General features: G+C 38.6%; 1 protein-coding gene across 1 annotated transcript in view; it reads right to left on the bottom strand.

Moving 5' to 3' along the window:
- The window catches only part of LOC149287454 (relaxin receptor 1-like), a 56,547-nt gene extending 34,807 nt beyond the window's left edge, over positions 1-21,740 (bottom strand). The window contains exons 1-4 of the mRNA XM_089492816.1: positions 21,398-21,740; positions 12,027-12,173; positions 5,282-5,371; positions 1,792-1,897 (exon numbers count right to left, since the gene is read on the bottom strand). Coding sequence (XP_089348942.1) covers positions 1,792-1,897; positions 5,282-5,371; positions 12,027-12,173; positions 21,398-21,740 — 686 coding nt within the window. The remainder of the gene's footprint in view (positions 1-1,791; positions 1,898-5,281; positions 5,372-12,026; positions 12,174-21,397) is intronic.
- Between the last annotated feature and the right edge of the window lie 889 nt (positions 21,741-22,629).

Here is a 22,629-nt window from a genome sequence, read left to right as displayed (position 1 = left end):
TGCCAGCAGTACCAAGGGACCAACAGTATCTGGGACATAATTCTTGTTGTCAGGATCTTCACAAAAAAAGGGGAAAGTTGGAAGCGTATATAAAGACAATTGGAAGACAAACGCACATTGACCTTGTTGGGGGTGTTCCCTGTGTATACATTGAAGCTGCAATGCAGAATTTAGCTGAATTCTCTATCCATACTGTAAATTACGAGCCTATGTCATTGATCAGGGACATGTCCATGACATCTAAAAAGCAACTGCAACAATGTAATTAGCATTTATTAAAATGTGCTAAACCTCTTGTTCACTTTCTCTATACATCAACCTCCACATGAATATACTTTTTTCTTCATATTTAGATGCCTTAGGGATATCAAGCCTAGTACATAACAGCTTTGATATTGTTGATTGCTTTGCGAACTATAATAGGGAGAAGGGACAGAAAACATTTGTTATAACACAGAGAAAATTCTGGCCAGAGGGACTTAAAGAATATATGATACTGTTATTCATCTCTGTCATTGTTTCAAATGATAATGTTGAATACTCAAGAATTAAACATGGATTCAATGTGTTCTTTAAATGTTTCTGATGAAATGTATGATACATCAGTCAATGTTTTGATATGTAATTCATTCACACAAGCAATGTCTTTGAATAGTAATGCATTTTATTCATATTTTTATATTTCTACGAAAGGATCACTTTTGCAGCCTAGCTTACTGATATCTTCAATATTTGTGTTTGTTTATTAGATTTATTTTTGTTCCAAACATAATCTCTGTAAATTGTACACATATCATATACATCTTAAATTCTGGATGAATTTTTGTAGTGGAACAACACCTTTAACATTTCAGGTTGTGTCTGGACATTGATTACGGGACACAGAGCTAAATGTGAGTGAAAACATTGTATACCCAACTTGAGTTCAGGTGGTTGTGTCTGTTCCTGTCCATGGTGCTAACAAATTGTACACAACCACAGAGATGGAAATACAGATTATGCAATGATGGGTAAGTGGACTTTAGTCACTTGGCTTGTGACTAGTTATCAAATCACATCCCATGTGTGAATCCTGCATTATAGATTTCTTCAACATTCATGGAGCTATAGCCTTTAAGTGTATTCAGAAGCTGGGCTCTGTGTGCGCAGGTGGCTGTTTGTGGGTTTCTTTAATGACTTTTTCAACAATGTTTCAGATTTAAAAAAAAAAAAAAAGTGATTATGATGAACAACCTCTAATTAGAAAACATGGAAGGAAATTAGTTATTCCTCAGGCTATTCTAATTTTAAAAAGCACTCACTTAATGTGATGTTTATCACAAGCAAGCAAAATCTCATGATAACTTGTCGTAGGCTGAACAGATTTTTCCATATAGGCTAACATGGCTGTATACATTTCTCATATTACTCCTAATAAATGAATCATGGTTTGTTTTGCCTTCCTCGTCTTTCCATGGAATTAATATGAAAATGTGCTCTTGTATTTTTTCAGTTCTGCTGTTTCAAAGAACCACCATCTTTCTGCTCCATCACACGGTACTGGTGCCTTACCCTAAGATGATGATAATAGCTCAGCCAGTAAAAGCTATAGGGTCCCATAGTACTGGTTTTTGGTTGCAGGAGATACATTTTACTGGGCCAAAACAGAAAATAAATGTAGAGGTGCATTAGCTTTCAGGACCTCCTGCTAGGCTGATAAGGTCCAGGAAGCCTGTTCCAACTTATCTGGCTTTAGTAGTAGGATTTAAAAGAAGTAGAAACTGATAGCCCCAAGAAATGAAGTATACTTACAGAATGGTCACGTTGGAAGACACAAAGGGCACTGAGCGCAGCTCCTGATTTGAACAGTTTATCATGCGTCGCCAACATGTGCAGTTTTCTGGGAAAACATCCAGTTCTGAAAAGGATTGAAAAATATGTTGGTTCATGGGAAAAAAAACAGCGAAAAATGTAGGTTAGAGACATATGTGTTCCCCTATTCCCCACAGCAACATTTTCAGTCAATATATGTATTTATTTGATAATGAATACGAAGACACACAACACAAAGAATCTTTTTCTTCGTTTACTAATCTCCCTGGTCCCTTCCCCATCTTGCCTACCTTATCTACACCGCATTGCAGGGGCCTCCTCTGGCATCAACCGTTATGCTGCGTAGATAACGGGAGTGGAAATTCGTAGGTTCGCCATCAGGAGTTAAAGATCTTTAACTCTTGGAGCGGGGAGACAGGCCAAGTTCCTGGTCGGGAGTTAAAGGGCCATGCAAGCGACTCTATTAGACTCACTCGCATGGCCCTTTAACTCCTGACGGCGCAACTTGGCCTGGGGAGACCATGTGACTATGGGACAGGACTTTACGATGACTATTTAAGTAGTCATGTGTCCTAATTACCTATTTATGTAAATTAAAATTTATTTTAATTTACAGCTATATTTTGTTATATTTTTATGTACGTTATTGTGTCCTTTAGGACTATAGATTGCTGCAGTACCCTCATTTTCACTAAAATTCCTGAGCTCCTAGAAAAAAGGGACCTCGCGGAAAGAAAGAAAAGCAGAGGGACCACTGGCAGTTATGCCTCTGCCCAGAAACAAGTTAAGATTATATCTACTTTCTGATAACTTTTGCATTGGTCTTGGATGCTAGATGACTTCAGATATTGTGCGCATAACTTCGTTTAATATATCATTTTAATGAAGTTATAATGGATTCTACAATTTCTTTTGTATAATTAAAGAAAAACATATGAGAGAGTTTTTAGACTATTTTTGATACCTGGAGTGATTCCATTTTTTTAATACCTCGTTTAATACTAGAAGATCACATAGTCTTGAAGACCATTTGGTTTCACTGGTACAGCTGTAAATAACATACAGTCACTGAATATACCAATTCCATATTCAATATTTTTGGGGGAAATACCGTATTTGCTCGATTATAAGACGACCCTGATTATAAGACGACCCCCCAAAATCTGAATATTAACTTAGGAAAAAAGAAAAAGCCTGAATATAAGACGACCCTAAAGGAAAAAAGTTTTACCAGTAAATGTTAATTCATGTAAACTATTTTTTTTAATAAAAGCTATGATTGAGAAAAATATTTTTTTTTGTTTTTATTTCCTTGTATTTTCCAACCTGTCCCCCAGTTATGCACATCTGCCCCCAGGCTTGCCACACCAATATGGCACTGTGGCCCATGATATGCCTTTTAACCCTCTATATGCCACTGTGCCCCATGGTATGCCTTTTGACCCCCTATATGCCACTCTGCCTCCAGAAATGCCTTATACCCCTATATCCCATTCTGGCATTTAGGGGGTTAAAATGCATATTATGGGGCAGAGTGGCATATAGGGAGGTATAAGGCATTTCAGGAGGCAGAGTGGCATTAAGGGAGTTAAAAGGCATTGTATAGAGCACTCTGCCTCCAGAAATGCCTTATACCCCTATATGCCACTCTGGCATTTAGGGGGTTAAAAGGCATATTATGGGGCAGAGTGGCATATAGGGAGGTATAAGGCATTTCAGGAGGCAGAGTGCTCTATTAAATGCCCCCTTAACGCCACTCCAGAAATGCCCTATGCCCCCATTTAACTAACACACACACACACTCTCTCTCCCCCTCCCCTCCCCTCCCCTCCCCTCTCCTCTCCTCTCCTCTCTCCCCTCTCAGCCCTCTCTTACCGGTGCTTCCAGCCGGGGCAGCGGGTTGACGTCGCCTTCTGCTGCAGCCGGAAGGAGGTGGAGTTGGCAGCGGGGGTTTGTATGCGTCCGTCGCGTATACTTTCCCCGGCTGTCAGAGATCAGAGATCTCTGACAGTCGGGGAAGGTCTACGCGACGGACGCAGACAACCCCCGCTGCTAGCCACACCTCCTTCCGGCTGCAGCGGACGTTGTCTACGCGGATCGCGTAGACGTCAACCCGCTGCCCCGGCAATACAGCAGGAAGCACCGGTAAGTGTGTATGATGGGGGGGGGGGGGTGAGACAGGAGGATCCAGGTCCCCTGCAGCGGTGCGGGGGATCTGGATCTTAGTCTCCTAATCAGACTCTATTTGAGGTCTGATTAGAAGACGACCCCGATTAGAAGACGAGGGGTATTTTTCAGAGCATTTGCTCTGAAAAAAACCTCGTCTTATAATCGAGCAAATACGGTAACTTTAAAAAAAAATATTTTCTCCCACATTTCTCTGCATTAAATGTCTAGTTTGGGGGGTTATTCACATTGAGGACATATGTTTGGGCATTATGGCATGATATGCAGTACATTAATGCCAAGTTGTTCCATACTCCCATATATTGTATAGTTCAGCAAAGTACTTTTTTCATATAATATTTGTTGGGTTTAGGTGAATGAGTGAATTTGACAATCTTTGTCAAGTAGTTAAAAGAATAGAATGCAGGTTAGATTTGGAGTGAACAAATATCATAGACCTATATGTTCTTGTGTTGTGAGTAGATTACAAAGTAAAGTTTAAACTCTAGTATATGATATGTTCAACTAGAAAATCAGAGGACTTATTATAAATGGGAAAAATAATTTGTCAATGGTCTTAAAATATTATTGTTTCAAAATGTTGTTGCCTTTTTTAAATACATAACACAAATGCTCTAGCTTTTTCATCCATTAGCGGAACCGTTACTGAGAACAAAGAAATGCACGCTTTTGTGTTTTTATACCTTTTGAGTGTTTTGTTCCATTCATTTCAGGGACACTGCTTGTATTAGGGTAATCTGAGGATTTTTTTGAATTAATGAAATTCTGACATAATTTGATTAGCAAGTTAAGGTGCAGTTATGAATACAATGAAAATCAATGTTTACCAGATCTAAATGGTTTTGTGCGAAGGGGGCTGTAAACAGCTCATTAAGGTTAAGGTTGCTTGTTAATAAACAATGTTGTGCTGGTTTTGGCAATAAGACAGTTTATATATATATATATATATATATATATATATATATATTTATTTATTTTTATGCGTAAAAGCTACAGACTAAAATTTAATATTACAGCATATCATGAAAAGATATCAGCAAGTTAACACACTTCAATGTGGGTTTTAGAAAAACAGTAAATATACTGGAACAAATTCAAGTGAACATGGGCAGTTGAATTAAGTTTCTGCCAAAATACCCTTTTTAAGTTTTATAAAACGTTTAAGAATCAAGAGCTCTTGGATCTATAAAATTATATAGTGTGTCACGGTGGCAGCGTCCACCTTTCATACTTAGCATTATCACACACTCTGTCAGCCTATCTCAGTGCAGATTTCACTTACCACATTTATGGGACTGTTCCTCTAGCATCGCACGGTTGCCACGCGAGCTCTGGATAGCATCAAACAGCTTGGGCCATCCGCTGTTATCCACTGTAAGACAGATAGACTCATTAACTCTCTTAAGAACTCAAGTTCTCAATGTTCTGTTCTTGTAGGCACAGAAAGACGCATTCGATTATTTTTCATTAACCACTCTAATGCCAAAGGGGCTACTTTTACAATACGATGTTCTTTTTTGAAATTCTTCTGTATTAACTACGTCCATGTGCTTGCTTTGCTGCCTTATTAACAATTTGCCAGCAGCAGTAAAAGTGCTATGCCGAGGTCATGTCCTTGAAGGCAATGAAGGCATTTTCTCTTGTTGATGAGAAGAAGGGGTGTATATGTTGCTTTACAGATATGATAAAAAAAAACCTGTTCCTTTAATGTAAAGTATTAGGCATTGACCTGCCCTTGCTGTGCCAGTAAAATATTATCCCACTACTTGCTGCTCTTACAAATGTATAGTTTGCAAATCTTTAGGAGGTTGATCATCAATAAATAAAATAGCTATTAATAAAAGCACAGAAAACAGGACAGGTTATGTATTATTGATTACAGATTATAGAGAAATGGAAATAGAGAAATAGACATCAATGTATTCCCCTTTTGTGATCAGGGACCATTCCAGACTATCCCTAATCTTTCGAGGTTACTATGGTAGTCTACACCTTGGGCTTTTGGGCCAAATATATACTGCGTCCCTTCCAAAGACATTAATTCTACTGTCTAAGTCCTAAATGGCTCAGGGTGAATTGGAACTAATCAATTGCCTCCCTCAAACTGCATGACTGATAATAGTCAATGATGGTGGAAGGGGGACAGAAGCACCAACTCATGGTCCATGCCTTATTTGTGCTAACCATCTATCCAGGAAAGCTTTGGAAACTGAAATTAAATGTGCAATTGGTTTTTAGGAACCAAGATCTATGTTCTTTTGACTCAGTGATATTAATTGTACTAACTGGCTGACCACGCTGGAAATCATGCCAATTAATAAATGTCTTGAACTGTGTCCATGAATCAAATGGTTGTAATATCGTTTCTTACAAAAGAATGTTTACCCTACAAAACCAAGAACATCTGACACACTTCCAGGCCAATGGCTTCTGAGCCCCTTATTATAAAATAAATTAACTGCAAGCAGTTTATCAACCTTTACTAACACTTAAACACTGCCAATAAAGGGAAGGGGCAAAGTTATTATTAGCATTAGAGCACTGAATATGGTTTTAAGTTTCAATGAAATTATGCTAATTTTACATCATTTAAATTCAAACAAAAGTGTTTCTTTTAAGATAGGTGTTTCTATGTGAAAGATGCCCCTGGTAGAGGTTGCTTGAGTGATGGGATCTAAACATGGATGAGGTAAGCATGAGTTTAAAATGAGCTTCTGACAAGGCCAAGGACCATGTAAGGTTTAACCTGTTATATCAGAAGGACTAAAGTAAAGGCTGTTGGCGACAAATGGTCAAACCTTCTACATCAACTGTAATATAATGTCAGCTGTTTTTCAGTTTTTTAATGATCCAATTGTACATTATCCTTATGTTTATTGTCATTGTATATACCATTATGCTGTGTACTACTTAACTTTCGAGCAACTCCCAATGCTATTCCCTGGTGCATGCCTTTAAATGTTACTCTATGTAAAAACCATGCGGACAGGAGACACAGATGACCACAGGCACAAGTCAATATGTCAAAAGATCAAGGGTTTTATCCACTAATCCCTTGGTTAGGGAAGTCAACTGCATCTTCGGTACAAACTGTGTCAGGAGCACAGACAACATAAATAAACAGACAAAATAAATGAATTTTTTTTATTTAGGTTCACATTTAAAATATGCAGGAAAGGCCATTGACACCGTTTTGCATACAAGACTGCTTTATAATAGGCTCTTGCTTAAAACACACGAGGTTAACTGTACCATGACTACCACATTTTTAATAAGGACTTAATCAAAGGATCCCAAGTATTATTTTGTCAGTACCCCTTTAATTTTTAGTTTTTCGGTTGATGAATGAGGTTGAAAACCTGCAAACTACAATGCATTCAAGCACCTCTTCCTGATCCTTACAAATTGCTGGAATTCTGCATCTGCAAGTCAAAGCGATTGCCGAAATATTCCCTCGTGTTCTCCTGAGTTGACTACTCAGGCGATGCACTTTTGGTGCTGTGATTCACAAACTTTTATGGTTTTTAAAACCACTTTGACAATGAGTTTGGCCACATCCTCTGACCTTGCCATCAGTAATGCAATAAATTAATAAGCATGCAAGTTTTAGACCATGCACAAAATAACACGATTTGATTTATAGTTTTATTAGTACAGAACTGTATCATTTATTATAACCTGAGAGTTTATGGCAGTCAAAAGACTAAATAGACCTAGCAAGATATTTTTTTTCCAAAATAAGCTAGCTCTTTAACTGTAATGCATATGGTAGCTGTTTGGTCCCTTTACATTTTTGTGGTGTCACCCATACGCATTAGTCCTTTACCCCACCCCCCACTATTTTCTGTACATGAGATGTATTTGGTCGAGCGCATCTCCATGTGCGTGATATACTGGTAGGGAATGCTGCATACAGTGACATTAAATTAAACACGCACAATGCTTTAAAGTGCAGTTTAAGACCATGAAGATGCTGGCTGCGGAGGGGGCGGCTGCAAGTACTGCCCTAGGTTGACCTAGGACAGCACAAAAGGTAAATGCGTTGCTGGCTGCGGGATGGAGTTATTTTAAGACCCCCATGTGCATGTACAAAAAATGTTCCCATTGATTTCAATGAGATTACCTTTCTGCCACTGAATGACAGGTTCAAACAGCCAATCAGCACCAATATTTGTTAGACCACAGAGGAGGACAGTGGCTGCAGTTTCCACATCAGTTTTATTTTTCTATTATTTTTTTCATTACTCACAGTATGCATTCTTCTTTAGAGGAGGTGCCAGGGACAGTAAACTGTACATTTAAGATCCTCTCTCCTCCTCCCATGGTTGCCTAGGGTAGGCAAACTCTGGCCCTCACCACATGGGATACTGAAACTGGATTATCTCTATGTCATTTCTTAGTGTCTGGCACATAAGTTACTGTGTCCTTTTATTATTTTGTTAATTACTGCAAGTACCCAACTGAGTTTATACTCTCCCAGGCCCTACCTCTTTCTGGCCATACATATCTTTACCTTCACAACCTTTCTGTGTATGACCTTGAAAGAGGCTTGTTCTATTAGTGTTGCTTGGACCAGTTTGGGAACTGCTTATCTTACTGTCCCACTCACCTGAAGGTGATGTAAGTAATATCTCAGATCTTGGGTTAACATCAAAATCTCAATATTACATTTTAATACCAGGTTTTAATGCAAACATTATGCGCTACAGCACTTTTATACTGCACATTCACATCAAGAAGATTCAAATTATCTTAAGTATTTGACCTCCCTTCAGTGTCAAACTTGATTTTATATGGCACAGTCCCAGAAAAATATGATTTACCTGCATATTTGGGTGTCTTCAGCTCTGTGGAATGCTGCTGAGAGTATGATTTCTCCTTTTAAAACCTTATGATTTAAATAGGACTGTTTAAACAGATAAGAATCATTCAGCCGATCTAGTCTGCCCAAGTTCAGAATACTTTCCTTAGTCCCTGGTGAAGCCTAGACTTTTGCCTATCCCCTTTATGCTTAAACGTATTCACTGTTATTAACATCCACCATTTCTCCTGTAATGCAATTCCATGCATCCACTACCCTCTTAATAAAGTAATATTTCCTGATATTAGTTTTTAACCTTTGCCTTCTAATTTAAGACTATGTCTTTTTGTTGTGGTAGTTTTCAATTTTTTTAAATATACTATCCTCCGTTATAGTGTTGATTTCCTTTTTCAATTTAAGTGTTTCTATCATATCTCACATGTCTCGTCTTTCTTCCAAGCTATACGTGTCAACCCCTTGATGACAATTGACGTGCCAGGCATGTCACGGAATTGCATCCTCTTAACATTAGAAGCTCAGAAGGTGTTGCTGCAATGCCTGGATATAAATTCAAAACAATCAGGGGAGCCGCGGGATCGCTTCTGAGAGCCTTCCTTCCTTGGCCCCCTTTCTTACTTTATAATTCCTTGGAATGAACCTCTTCATATTTAATAATTATTTAATATTTTGGCCCTCACTGGTGTCAATATGGACATTTCTTATGCTCAATGTGACAGGCTCTTGTGGTGTCCTATGGCTGGAGCCATCAATAGGAGCACAAAGGACAAACCAAAATTTAGGGACAAATACAGGCCAAAATTTAAGCAACAGAGGTCAAGCAGCAGAGACTAGTAGTGAACGGGTAATACACGCCAAAGTTGTAACTGGGAAGTCGACCACAGAGGAAACGGGAGCAGACAAGTACGCAGGTGACAGGAACCAAGTCAGGAAGGTAAGGTCAGGCCACAGGAGAAATTAGGGAAAAATAACATGCCAAGTTATACTGAGAAGTACTACAATACAACTGAGCACCTACAGTGAAGGAAAAAAATATTTGATTCCCTGCTGATTTTGTACGTCTATAATTTTAAAGGTAGGTTTATTTGAACAGTGAGAGACAGAATAACAACAAAAAAACAGAATAACGTATTTCAAATAAGTTATAAATTGATTTGCATTTTACATCTAAGTGAAATAAGTATTTGATCCCCTACCAATCAGCAAGATGTCTGGCTCCCAGGTGTGTTTTATACATGTAACAATTAAGGTCCTGGAGTGAGCTAGCCAGTCTCCAGACCTTAATGCCATAGAAAATCTGTGGGGGGAACTGAAGGTTCGAGTTGCCAAATGTCAGCCCCGACACCTTAATGACTTGGAGAGGACCTGCATAGAGGAGTGGGACCAAATACCTCCTGAGATATGTGCAAACCTGGTGGCCAACTACAAGAAGCATCTGAACTTTTAGATTGCCAACAAGGGTTTTCCATCAAGTACTAAGTCATATTTTGCAAAGGGGCCAAATACTTATTTCACAGTAAAACGCAAATCAATTCATGACTTATTTGAAATGCGTTATTCTGGATTTTTTGGTTGTTATTCTGTCTCTCACATTAAAATTATAGACTGATCATGTCTGTCAATGGGCAAATGTACAAAATATGCAGGGGATCAACTAATTTTTTTCTTCACTATATCTACAGATGTATAGGGGTTTTATAGAGAAAACCCAGCATCTGGACGTGAGGAGCCTGAATTGAGTAGCGGTGCCTTTAAGAGCCCACATGGGTTGGCGCGAGTTTAAGTCACATATGACAGCGAAGCATGAAGGAGGCTTTCCATGCTGCCGGACAGAGTGTTGGGGGAGGTAGGTATCGTTCCTGAAACTCATAACACAGCAAATCATCTTTTAAGGGACACTCCAGCAAATGACTTGTCATTTAACCTGCATGATAAGAACTTTCCAAGAAAAGATGTGTCATTTGTTGCTAGAGTTGCGAAGAAAGAGGTTGTGTTACAGCATTCGCTTATTACATAACCTTGTGACCTTAACAGATTACTTCAATCCCAATGTCAGTAAGTATTCCACAAAGTAAATTGGTTTCTCTATGCAGTTTGGGGCATCAGTCATGTGTGACAAGAACAGATGAAACATTTTGTGTATTTTAAAAAGCTAGGGCTAAAAGTGGAAGGTTTTGGTTTAGGATGCCCGGCCCAATTTGCTTTATTTTATTCTGTAGCTGGAGATATAAGATACCAGAGTCTACTGCAACAATAGAGATGAACTACATTTGAATTAAAGGTACCGCAGGAGACACTGTCAGAAGAGTTCATGCCGATTTCAGGGATTATTATTAGAGTTTCACAGAAGTCCAGATCCAAAAGACCATTTTGCTGTCAAGAAACCCGTTTTTAGTGCCAAGTGAGTTCTATGTTGGGATCAGATGATCTGGCTGTGCTAGTTACTGTTTATTATTTGTAAAAAGACGATGAAAATGGAAGATGATGATGGGTATTCCCATACACTATATATATATATTAAGCATTAAAAAGCCCATATTTTGTATGAGCGCACTCTGTTGAGTATTATGCATTTTTCAACCATCATGGAACATGTGAGCAGTTCAACAGATGTCCAGAGAGTAGATGAATTGAATTATAAGGTATAAAAAGTGGTGCATCTTGGCTGGGTGATGTCCTAGGCCTGACCCAGGAAGTACCCCAGTCTCCCCAGGCCCCACTTACCTCTGTGGCTGCTGTCCTCTATGCTAATCGCCAGGATATGACATCATATCTCAGGGCACTGCATTTTAAATATAAGCAGAGAAATCTAATATTATTATGGAGCCTGTGCAATCTTCACACAGTGCTCGATAAAATTGCTGGGCCAGTTAGAAGGGAGAGCTCTGATCTCCCCAGAGGGCCAATGAAGAAGAAGCACGCCAAAGAGCCAGATCGCCCAAACTGACTCTTCTTGCAAGAGAACCTTGGTGGAATTGGTCCTTTACATTGCATGGTGAAGTTTGTGACTTGGAGTGACTCAACTCACCTACAAAGTCATTGTTCAGTGACCAAACTTCAGGACAGAGTTACAGAATTCTGCTGTGCTGTTCAAAGAGCAAGTCACTCATATGTAATGTATACATGCTCACATTATTTTAAATGGTTTCTGTATTAAGGGTAAACCTCACCAATGGTTGCACACACACAAAATAAACTTTCAACTCACCACAGTTTTCCTCATCAGCTCCATTGGCGCAATCCTTGTGCCCATTACAGTGCAGGAGTTGAGGCAAACAAACTGTCAGATTGCCACATGGGAACTGCCCAAGGGGGCAAATACCACTGTCCAGATTAGATGGAAGCATCAGACACTCTGCAAAACAAGAGACAATTCATACATATGTCCATACTTCAGGACTGGCAAACATGCATTCCAACGGCTTATAAATTTTGATGCTGTCAACTAGCCAAGGGCTTTGTCTATGATAGCCTGTTGTTGATCTGTAAGTAACAGTGCTGTTTAACCCCTTAATGACAAAGCCCGTACATGTACGGGCTCAAAATGTATTGTTTTCAATGGGTTTAGGGACCGCCCATTGTCCTTAAGGGGTTAAACAAACTATCTATATGACTGACCCTGCTTCTTCAACCTAGACCCGACTTCCTGGTTTCACATGAAGAGGGAGAGGAGACCCAATACTAGACCAACATGCAGTTATTGGATTAAAGGTCTTAGTCACATTGACTGTGTGTGGGCACACCATATAACACCTAGACTTATGTGTCATGTGACTTTAATATTAAGTCAAATGTTAACTGAATCTATACATTTCAAGTGATATTGTGGAAGGCAAGCTAAGCTATAGTTTGTATTTTGTATATAAATTCATCATATATGATATTTAGCTTAGTGGATGTTCCTGAGGTATATTGCAAATGTAGAAATTAACAGTAGGTTCCCATAAACTCAGTCTATCAACATTATTGGCAAAATCCCTATTAGTTTTCATAATAATGTCTTTGTTTCTGTCTCACTAAAACCAATATTTAATGTTTCAACAAGTTCTCTCTGAACTGAAGGAAAGTCATGGATTTCCATGGAAAAGTGTTCCCAGCAAAGAACGACCACTCATTAAGGTATCTGCAGATATATATTGCTTGGAATGGATGATGAAAACAACTGTTCATTTAACATCCCAAAGTGCCACAGTTTCAAAATACAGCCATCATTTTAATAGCTATGCATCTGTTTGTACGCATTTTCCCATACATTACAGATTATAATACGATGACATTTGAAGTAAACCATATCTTATGTCCATTATGTCCAACATTCTTGCAGATTACTTAAGGATATAACCATCATAACAAGCACTATAATCCAAGGCTTCTTGCCATATTTACTACAGACTTTATCTCCCAAACAAATGTAAACGTTTTTCAAAAACCTCAATTTGTAAAATATAAACTGGGATGTCTTAACATGTGAGAAACCATATAAACACTCTCCTTACCTAAACTCATTCTTGCTACACAACTCATATGCACGTCTCCCCACACTTAAATTTCCCAGTTTAGAATTGCATTCTAGTAAGTGATAAAACAGGACATACTGAAATATTTACAGTATGGTTGGTTCTAGGTTGGTAGAAGGCTTAAGCAAATTGATATAGGTAGGGTTTCTATCACAAGGGACACATTTTGTTGTTGGACAAAGTACATATAACAATATGTCTGAAAAGTATATTGATTTAACATTTTTGATAACTCTGTAACTCTCGCAGTCTTCTCTCCTCTACCCTTTGAAGAGAACCCAATAGATCAATGCAAGCATTACCAGCTGACATCTTAGTGTACGTAATGCTGCCATTGCCCGCCAACAAGCAAAAATCATTAGTTAAAATAACAAATGTTGGCGCTAAAAGCCAGAATGTACATTATGATAATGAGAGGATTGTTATTATATATATTGGTAAACTTTCCAAATGTGGGCTGTAGAAGAGGACCTCCTTTTATTGCCATGGTTCACCAGAAATACATCCAGCACTTTCTTCATGGTCTACACAGTAAGTACGTTCCCGACCTGCACATGAATACATCTAAATTACCAATAGATACATTACTAAATAAATAAATATTGAAGGATAACCTATGCCGGATTGAGACCATCCAGGGCCCCTAGGTACACATACATGCAGCCTCATTTCTAATCCAGCCACGAGCCCAGTGTGTCTCTTAGATAATCCACCACTGATGATAACCAAGTTTATTATGTATAAAACAAACAGAATACATAAAAGTAATAATCAGGCTTCAATAATTAAAAAAAACATACAAAAAATAAACATAACAAGAATAACAATATGAAGCGACACGTGAAAACATAGACATTCCCTTTTCTAGATGCTCATATAAATACAGCAAACAGTTAAAACTGTTTTTGTTTAAACAGTGGAAGTTATTCTGTCATGTTTATTTTGCTAAGACTTTAAATAGCCTGAGGAATATAAATCAGTTTACAAAAATTCTGTTTTTGACATTGTGTTGACACCCATAAAACTGTTCAAAGCAGGCTCCGAATGAATTTATGTCCATGTGAACTTGTTTGTACTTCTGTTGATAGATTTTACTGGAATTAAATCAAAGTTTTTTGTTATTTTTTTAATAACTTCATAGTTGCTAACATCTCAAAGTTTTGTGCCGGGGCACTTAACAGATACTGAACAGACACCCTAACCTTAACAAAGTCACTGTATGTAGTCACACCCTTCCTGGTAATCCACATCTTCTTTGCTCATGCAAGGCTGCCAGTTGTTCCAGGGAGTTGTGAGATTGGTTCCATCACATGATCAGCGTGGGATAAATGCCAATGTTAGGATTGTCAAGACCAAGTTGGGACATCAATTTTACCATATTTGACTGTTTTGTTGCAGTTAAGCAGACTGTAGCTAGGTATAGGACTTTACTAAGACCTTAGCAAATTGATATTGATAGGTATTTGTGTAACTTAGAAAGGCATTTAGAAGAAGAATGGTTTTTGTTGTTTCCCATTAGTGTGACCTTTAAGGCTGCAGATCACTGCGATATACATTCCGAACAGCTAGAGAAGAGGGGTATCAGGAGAGGAAAAAGTAGGGCTTAGGTTCTTAAGAGGGACATTTAAGAGGTATAAATTAATAAAATACAAACCTTCTGTAGGCTGACAAACAACCCGAGCATGTCCTGCTTTTAAAATACAAAGTGTACAGAATCTAATTGGCAAGTATTTTGGTGCAGTGATTTATAATGTGCCACCAACCCACCCCTACAATGGTTCTCCACAGAGATTCTGTGGGGAAGCAAAAAAGTATAACTCCCAACCCCACACATCTGATCATAATTCTCCAAAGCCTTGTAAGTACCCAACCAGGCCTTTGTTCAATCTAGCATCCACAACCATTATTTGAGGTTAAGTTAGAGTGCTAAAACTCAAACCATGCATTGTCAACAACCATTAACACCAGTCAAGGTTGAGGCGTTCAATTGAATCAAACCCTTTGAATCCAGGAGTAGCTATGATGGCGTAAGTTAACATAATTATTCAGACCCATCACTGTTTATATTGAAAAGAAAATGGCACATTCAACACAAACTCTGTATAAAAAGTATAAGTAAAGTTGGGACTAAATAAGTGAGATTATTGTGAAATATTAATTATCATTCCATGATTCCACCAAGTGCACAATTTTAATGAAACTCAACAAACATTTATAAGGCGTTCCACTTAAAGATAAGTTTATATCACATGTTCGTACTTCTGAATTAAGTATAGTAACAGGGAACAGTACAACATTTAAGCGCAAGGTTAATAATTTTTTTGAAAGGTTTATTGATCCTAGAATCCTTCCCTGTAGCTAATCTGAGGGTATCTAAAAATATCCCTTGTTAAGCCGAGTATAGGTTAGAAAGAAAAAAAAAGATGTAACAAGTAGTTTTCTTACATAAAAATCAATAAACAAAAAAGGAAGAAAAATCCACTCTCTTCAGGTAAGTAGTAAAACAATTTAAATAAAGAATGTGTAAGTACATCACGTAGACTGCTACAAAGCGCTGTGTGTCATATGTCCTGTAGGTAGCCCGGTAAAATTGAAGACTCGGTAGCATGCCATATAGAAGAAAACCTTTATTGTCTAGGATGGAGAGTGGACAGAAAATAAGCATAGGGTTGTCTTCTGTTCAACAAAATTCAACCTAGTCAGTATGGGACAGGAAGAGCCTAACTTTAAATTTGGCAGTCAGGACTGATATGTCCCTGTACTAAGGGGTCATGCATTATGGTTAGATATTAACATACTGTAAACAAAAGTTACCCTCTTTGGTCATCTCGAAATGTTTGGAGGTATACGTTACAGGGGACATGATTATCCAACACTTAATATGGTGGAAGGGGAGGTAGATATTTAATCTATAAAATAAATGTAATTCTTGCAATAAGCATTTCATATAAATCAGACTCATATTTCACACTTTTTATTACTATATTACCTGACTTTATTATATACTTAAAAGTACAATGTAGAAATATTTGATGCTGAACGGCCTTCCCTTCCCACTTTTTTGTCTAGTTCTTTTAGTTGGTGTTAAGTACCGGTAAATGGACTTTCACATGCCTGAGTATAAGGTTATAAATATTGCCATATTAAAGAAAATGGAAGAAGTTGAAAATTTTTATTAGGTCAGCAAAGAAATAGATGAAAAGTTGCATAACCTTTTGGGACTTCAGAGTTCTCTTCCAGTATCAAATCCATTCCATGCTATTTTAATGTATTTTGCCCATAATTCTGTCACTTAAACTCCCTGGATTAGCTAAATGTAGAGCCTGAGACCGAATATCTCTATCAATGAAACCTTTTCATCTCTTGGTGCATAGTTTAGCTTTAAAACTTTGTGTGAATAAAGTATCTGAATCTTCCAGGCAGAAAATAGCTTCGTTACTTATTAATAACCGGGCCAATCTAATTACATGAACATCAAGGCATGAAATGAATGGTATTAACTTGTACTGAGGGTTTTACAATAAAGGGTAATCATGGGGAACTTAAATGCATTAGCTATTTTGCTCTCTTCTAAATATGACAGGAATAAAGTAAGCAAATGGAACTAAATGGAAATACCTTTGTAATATACTTAGAAAATTAAACAGAGGGGATAATTAACAATAGAGAGCAGCATTATTCAGAAGGAATAAAATCAACATGGAAGAAAAGGAGAAAAGCTTGCAGATTTAAGGTAACTGTAAGGAAAGCTATACTTGGTCCATCACGCCATTCTAAGTGCAAATGGTAACTCACCATGTTGTAGACTCATGAATGGACTTATCAGTAGGGCTAGTGCACACTCACACACTCCCAAGATATTTTTCTTTTGGCTAGATTCAAAACAAAATGGGGAGATGGGGGCATTGCAGGAAAAAAATCTTTAAATATTTTTATGAGACTTGCAAAAGTCTCTGGCAGTGTTTGGAAGGTTCCCTCATGGGAAGGGTTGATTTAGACTATATATTTTCCAGCCAAGTTAGCCCTTAGAAATGAAAGGAATTAAGGAATGCCAAAGACTGAACAACTGGCTAAAATAGCCCTAAAATATTATGGAAATAAAGTATGCATTGCTGTATATTAACCTGATTATGTAATTTATAAAATACACAATAAATGTTAAATGTTAGATTTACAGATGATAGAACAGATGTTCCTGCTTTATGAATTATGTATTACCAATCTGAAACATGGTCATGAACATCTTCAGACAAAGATTGTGATGCAGCTGTTTACATCAGTGAGTTTGAGTGCTAATGTTTGTCCTTTTCACCACCATATGGACAGGATACTGTTAAGCAAAACAGGACCCCTATGCACTGTCCCATAACTTTTGTTGTATTTCCATATATCCTGAGCAGCTTTGGGAGGAAGAGGTAGGATGAGAGGTCAAACTGTAATAACATAATTTATATAAAAACATTTAGGTTTTCCAAACACGGACCGGAAAAGGACTTGTGGATGCCAATTGGACAACTGTCATTAGCTCATAAATTTACTAATAAAAGGGACACTACAACCATGCAAAATCTCATTTGCCTGTCTTCCACTTATTTGCCATGCAGAAGGAATGCTTACTTCTAGACAGCTCCAGCCCTGTCTTGGCTAATGTTTTGGGCCTGCGCTAAAAAACCTTTTGTAGATTTCAATAGTAGAGCTTTTCTGTCACTGATCGGCTGCAAGAAGCAGCCAGTACCAGGAAACATCGGACCACTGGAGTGTCCCTTTAATTCTTGTACATCTTCAGCTTGTACAGCCTAATGCTTGATTTAGTTAACGTGTTTACTTCCAACAGCTAAATTCTTAATTCTCACATAAATGGCCAAAACATGCTGAGACTATGGTGCTTGTGCCACTGTCATATGGATTTTTATACTGTTTATGTTCTTAATAGTCCTAATGAGTCAGCAGGAAAAGGGCTCTTGATTAGTTTATATGAGCCTAGAACAGGAATGATGTCAACCTCAAATGTGGAACAGGATAGTGTCGTAAATTATCCACTTTGGACTCAATCCCACTAGAATAGGGATTTTATGGAGATGCACTTGATTTTCTTGAGCTTCCTGAAAAATAAATTCCTTTCAATCTTAACGCCAGGTTTCCTGTCCCTATCCATTTATCATAAATATGTATGCTGGCTCTTCTAGGAAAACTGGCCACCAAAAGATACGAATTTGGATGGGTGTTTCACAGCTTAACTGCCTTATTGTAAAAATCTTTGAATCATATATAAAATCTAACTTTATTAGGCTGTCCATTTATTTTGAAAATGTTTTTTTATATTAAATTAGGTAAATAAAACAATCTTTTTTGTAAATGCCTTACTCATCTACATAACAGCTATCAATAGTCCAAAGTCATAAGAAGTATTGGTAAAGACAATGTCTCTAAAGCACACTGAATAAATGAAAATGATCCACTATGACTACACATGATGTGATCATGGAGTCCCTAACCTAGTAGGACTTTGTGTACCCGTCTATCCTTAACAACACATCCTCTGGCTTTATAAAATTGTTCAATGGACCAAAAGTGGCTGATTTCACTTATCATAACAATCATACTTATATAGCATGTTCTATCCTGGTGACTCAGAGCCAAATCTTATCTGTTCCCGTGTATCACTGTTAATGTGTGTGCTCTGCAACTCCAAAACAAGAGCTTTTTACTTACCATGGAAGTGTGTGTGTGCAGTGTGTTCATTGGTTTGTGAAATGTGTTCTAATAATTGTGTGTCCATTATACTGCAAAGTACAATATGTTTGTGATCTAGAAATGATAAAAATAACTGTATGCCTTGAAAGATAGCAAATGTACTGTAAAGTGGTAGCAATATTAGTATATATATTATACTTTGTGTAATGTGTATTCTATTGAATATGAAAACCTATAATAATATCTAAACTTCTTCATGTGCCACAGGTGATCTATAGATATTCTTTATTCCTCCTATATACTCAAAGTTCATTAGAATGGAGCAATATTTTTATTGTTTATTATTGCTGCTAGTGAGAAAAAAACTTGCCTAATTTAATTCTTTCTCATCGTATAGTAAGTTTTTTTAATCTAATGTAGCCTTTGAAAGTCCCTGACTAAAGAAGAATGCATATTAAAGTTCACAATGAGACGATGTAGCCCTCCTCCAACATGGACCGACATTTGTTGTCACTGATTGGCTGCTTGAAGCAAACAGAGATGGCTGAACAAAATCCCCCCATGCATTTGTAAAATGGAAACAACAAAAATCTGAAGGGGCAACACAGCTATCACATGCATTAAAGCGCATACTAGATTTGTGCAAATAAACCAAAAACGTTTCGGACAAATTTTTTGTTTTGTGTTTGATCGATTTGTTTTTGTATAATTAATTTTATTTCTCCAATCGGGAGGAGAGGGTGTGTCTGAAAGTGCTGCCATTTTAGGGAATTTGCCGGGAGGCCAGGATAACGAAGACAGATTCGCCAAGTAAGAGAAGCGTTTCTGTACCTCAGTTTCTTAGCAAATCAGCATTATTCTGGCCTCTCTGTGCATTTCTGCAAAAGGGTGGAGACAGCCACTCAGCAAATTGGGGTAGTTGGTGTGCCCGGAAGCCCCACTGTGCACAGTTGTCCATGGAGAAGCAGCCAAAGAAAGAAGACTTTTTGGAGCAATGGACGAGTGCACGGGAAGGAGACTGTGACAAGGAAGGGGCCAGCAGCGAAGGCAGGGAGACATTCAGAGGTGGCATGGGAGATTGTGAATGAGAGTGAGAGAGAACGTGAATGAGAGAGTGGGTGAGAGTGTAAGAGAGCATGTGAGTGAAAACCAACAAAATTCTGAGCTCTTTTCTTCCTTTCGGTTTGTTTCATTGGGCATCCCTCCTCATTCTCGGAGATTCGTACGAATTGACAAATGTTCGCTAAAACGTCATACTTTATCGGAATGAACAAGTCTAGTGCATACAATGGCTGTAGTATCCCTTCAAATGTGGAGGTAGATGGCACTAAAAGTATAGAGAGATAGGACAGGCAGCAGTATGTATTATTTATTTCACAGACCTTTCCATCAGTATTACTAAAGCTGGAGATACATTGCAAGAATCCCTATGAGCAAACAATGCCCTCATAACCCTCACAAAACCTTCCACAGTAGGTATACTTCAAAAGCTAGTAAAGTTAATCATATAAAACTTACAGTTTACTATACCACCAATCACTTGTTGCTGCATGCTTTCTCTTGCCAAAAGTACGAGAACTGGTAGTGTCCATACATAGTCGGATCCTTGTTTCCAACAGTGAGCATCTGACAGCGCATTATGTACACTGCAAGCGGTGCTTTATTAAATAATATCACTTCTCTTCTGAAAAAGCCATCGACCGAGAAAATGTGCCACATCAACTTGGGCACTTCAAAAGGTGGTTTAAACAGCAGGGTGCATTTACAAAACCTGAGCATACAGGACAGTTGGACATTTCAACAGCTAAGAATTTATTATGCCAGGCCATCTCATCTATACTTGTTGGGGATAAAAAAATGTAATAAAAATGTCATTATGTCCTAAACAGAAGCAGAAGACACCAATGAGTAACCCTGATTAGCATAAACCGAAAGACAAGTTTGAGTATTTGTTTTTGCCCCTGACACATCTTTTCTCCAATATACCTGTTATTTGTTCCTAGTAGAAATTTCCTGAGCATGCATAGGCAGGGCATACTGGAGACTGGTCCTAAAGCTCCCTCCTCCAAATAGTTCCCTTTATGTGTTTGGACCTCGGAAGGAGGAACACAATTAAGGAGATCTCCTTACAACCCGCCATAAATTGTACAGAATAACATGTTCCATCTCACTCCATCTCACTTGCATTGCTTGCCGACTTCTGAGTGTTATCATAAGGTGAGAAAACAAAAATGGGGGCTGAGGCTCAAAATATCTTTACTGAGTATACTAACTGTAGACTTTTCATTACACACTGTGCTAGGAGGAGCGCGGGGGGTAATCCTTTTGTTTTGGCTACCCTTCGGGCCTTACACAATGCTCACCGTACCTTTCGCCTCACGACATATCCCTCGCCGCAGACTCCCCTTCGTCATAATCCTGACTTTCCCCCTGGTATGTCTGGAGGTGTTTTTTTGTTGGCGACTTCTGCTGATTCCCCGACGATTGGGTCCTACATGGGTGGCTCCGAGCTCCTCCCTATGTCTGCTCTTTTTGGCACTGCCGCTCCGATGCCGCTTCAGACCCTTCAGTATCTGCAGTTGCGGGGCTACATTCGATCCATCCCACAGCGACATAATCTGGTCAGGGGGCCCACCTCTTTTGAATCGTTGCATCTGCGAGATGTCCTCCCGTCCCATGGTGTTTCTGTGTTGTATCGGGTCCTTGTCCATCACACGGATGATCCCTTGCCCCCCTATGTGGGTAAGTGGGAACGGGCATTGAATGTGTCATTGTCTAGGGCTGAATGGGAGAAGATCTTTGTGCTGACGCATGGGTGTTCCATTAGCACTAAAACCCAGGAGATGTCATACAAACTTCTCTAATTGTGGTATCGCACGCCTTCGCGTCTGCACGCTATATTTCCTGACTGCCCCGATGTCTGTTGGAGGTGTGGGTCGCAGGGTGGGTTCGTCCTCCATATTTGGTGGGACTGTCCCCTTATTGTCCCATTTTGGAAAGCCGTACATGCCACTTTACACCATTTCACTGATTTTCCTCCTCCTTTTCATCCTGTTAATTGTTTGCTGCATCACACTTCTCTGTCAATATCGGCTTATAAGAAATCGGTGGTTCGGCATTTGTTAAATGAGGCCAAAGCTTTAATTCCCCTGCACTGGGGTTCGCCGACTCCGCCATCGCTGCAAGAATGGGTCGGGAGAGTGGAAAATGTACGCCATCTAGAGGATTTGGTGGCTAGGTCTACTAACCGGGTTGATAAGCATGAGCGTCTCTGGTTCTATTGGTCACGCTTCTTAACTGACCCTGCGACACAGGCCCTGAGGTGTTAGGATGTGTGGGAGATTTGTGTTCCTACTGCCGATATTTTCTGTGCCTTACTTTACCCTGCTGCGACAGGTGTTTACTGTTCACTGTATGTTTTCTGTGTACCCTCCCATCCTTATGTCCCCCCTCCCCCCCTTTTTTTTCCTTTTTCTTTGTTCACCTTCCCTTATCTTGTGTGTACTTCTATCTTATGAAACAATAAAAATTTTGATTTAAAAAAAAAATAAAAAAATAACTAGATACTTCAAGAAATTTGGGCAAATCTGGCCGTCAGCA

This window comes from Sceloporus occidentalis, unplaced genomic scaffold, assembly GCF_023333645.1.
Source record: "Sceloporus occidentalis isolate IW3139 unplaced genomic scaffold, rSceOcc1.0.p SCAF_60, whole genome shotgun sequence".
NCBI classification, from domain to species: domain Eukaryota; kingdom Metazoa; phylum Chordata; class Lepidosauria; order Squamata; family Phrynosomatidae; genus Sceloporus; species Sceloporus occidentalis.
This window is presented reverse-complemented; position numbering and strand designations above follow the sequence as displayed.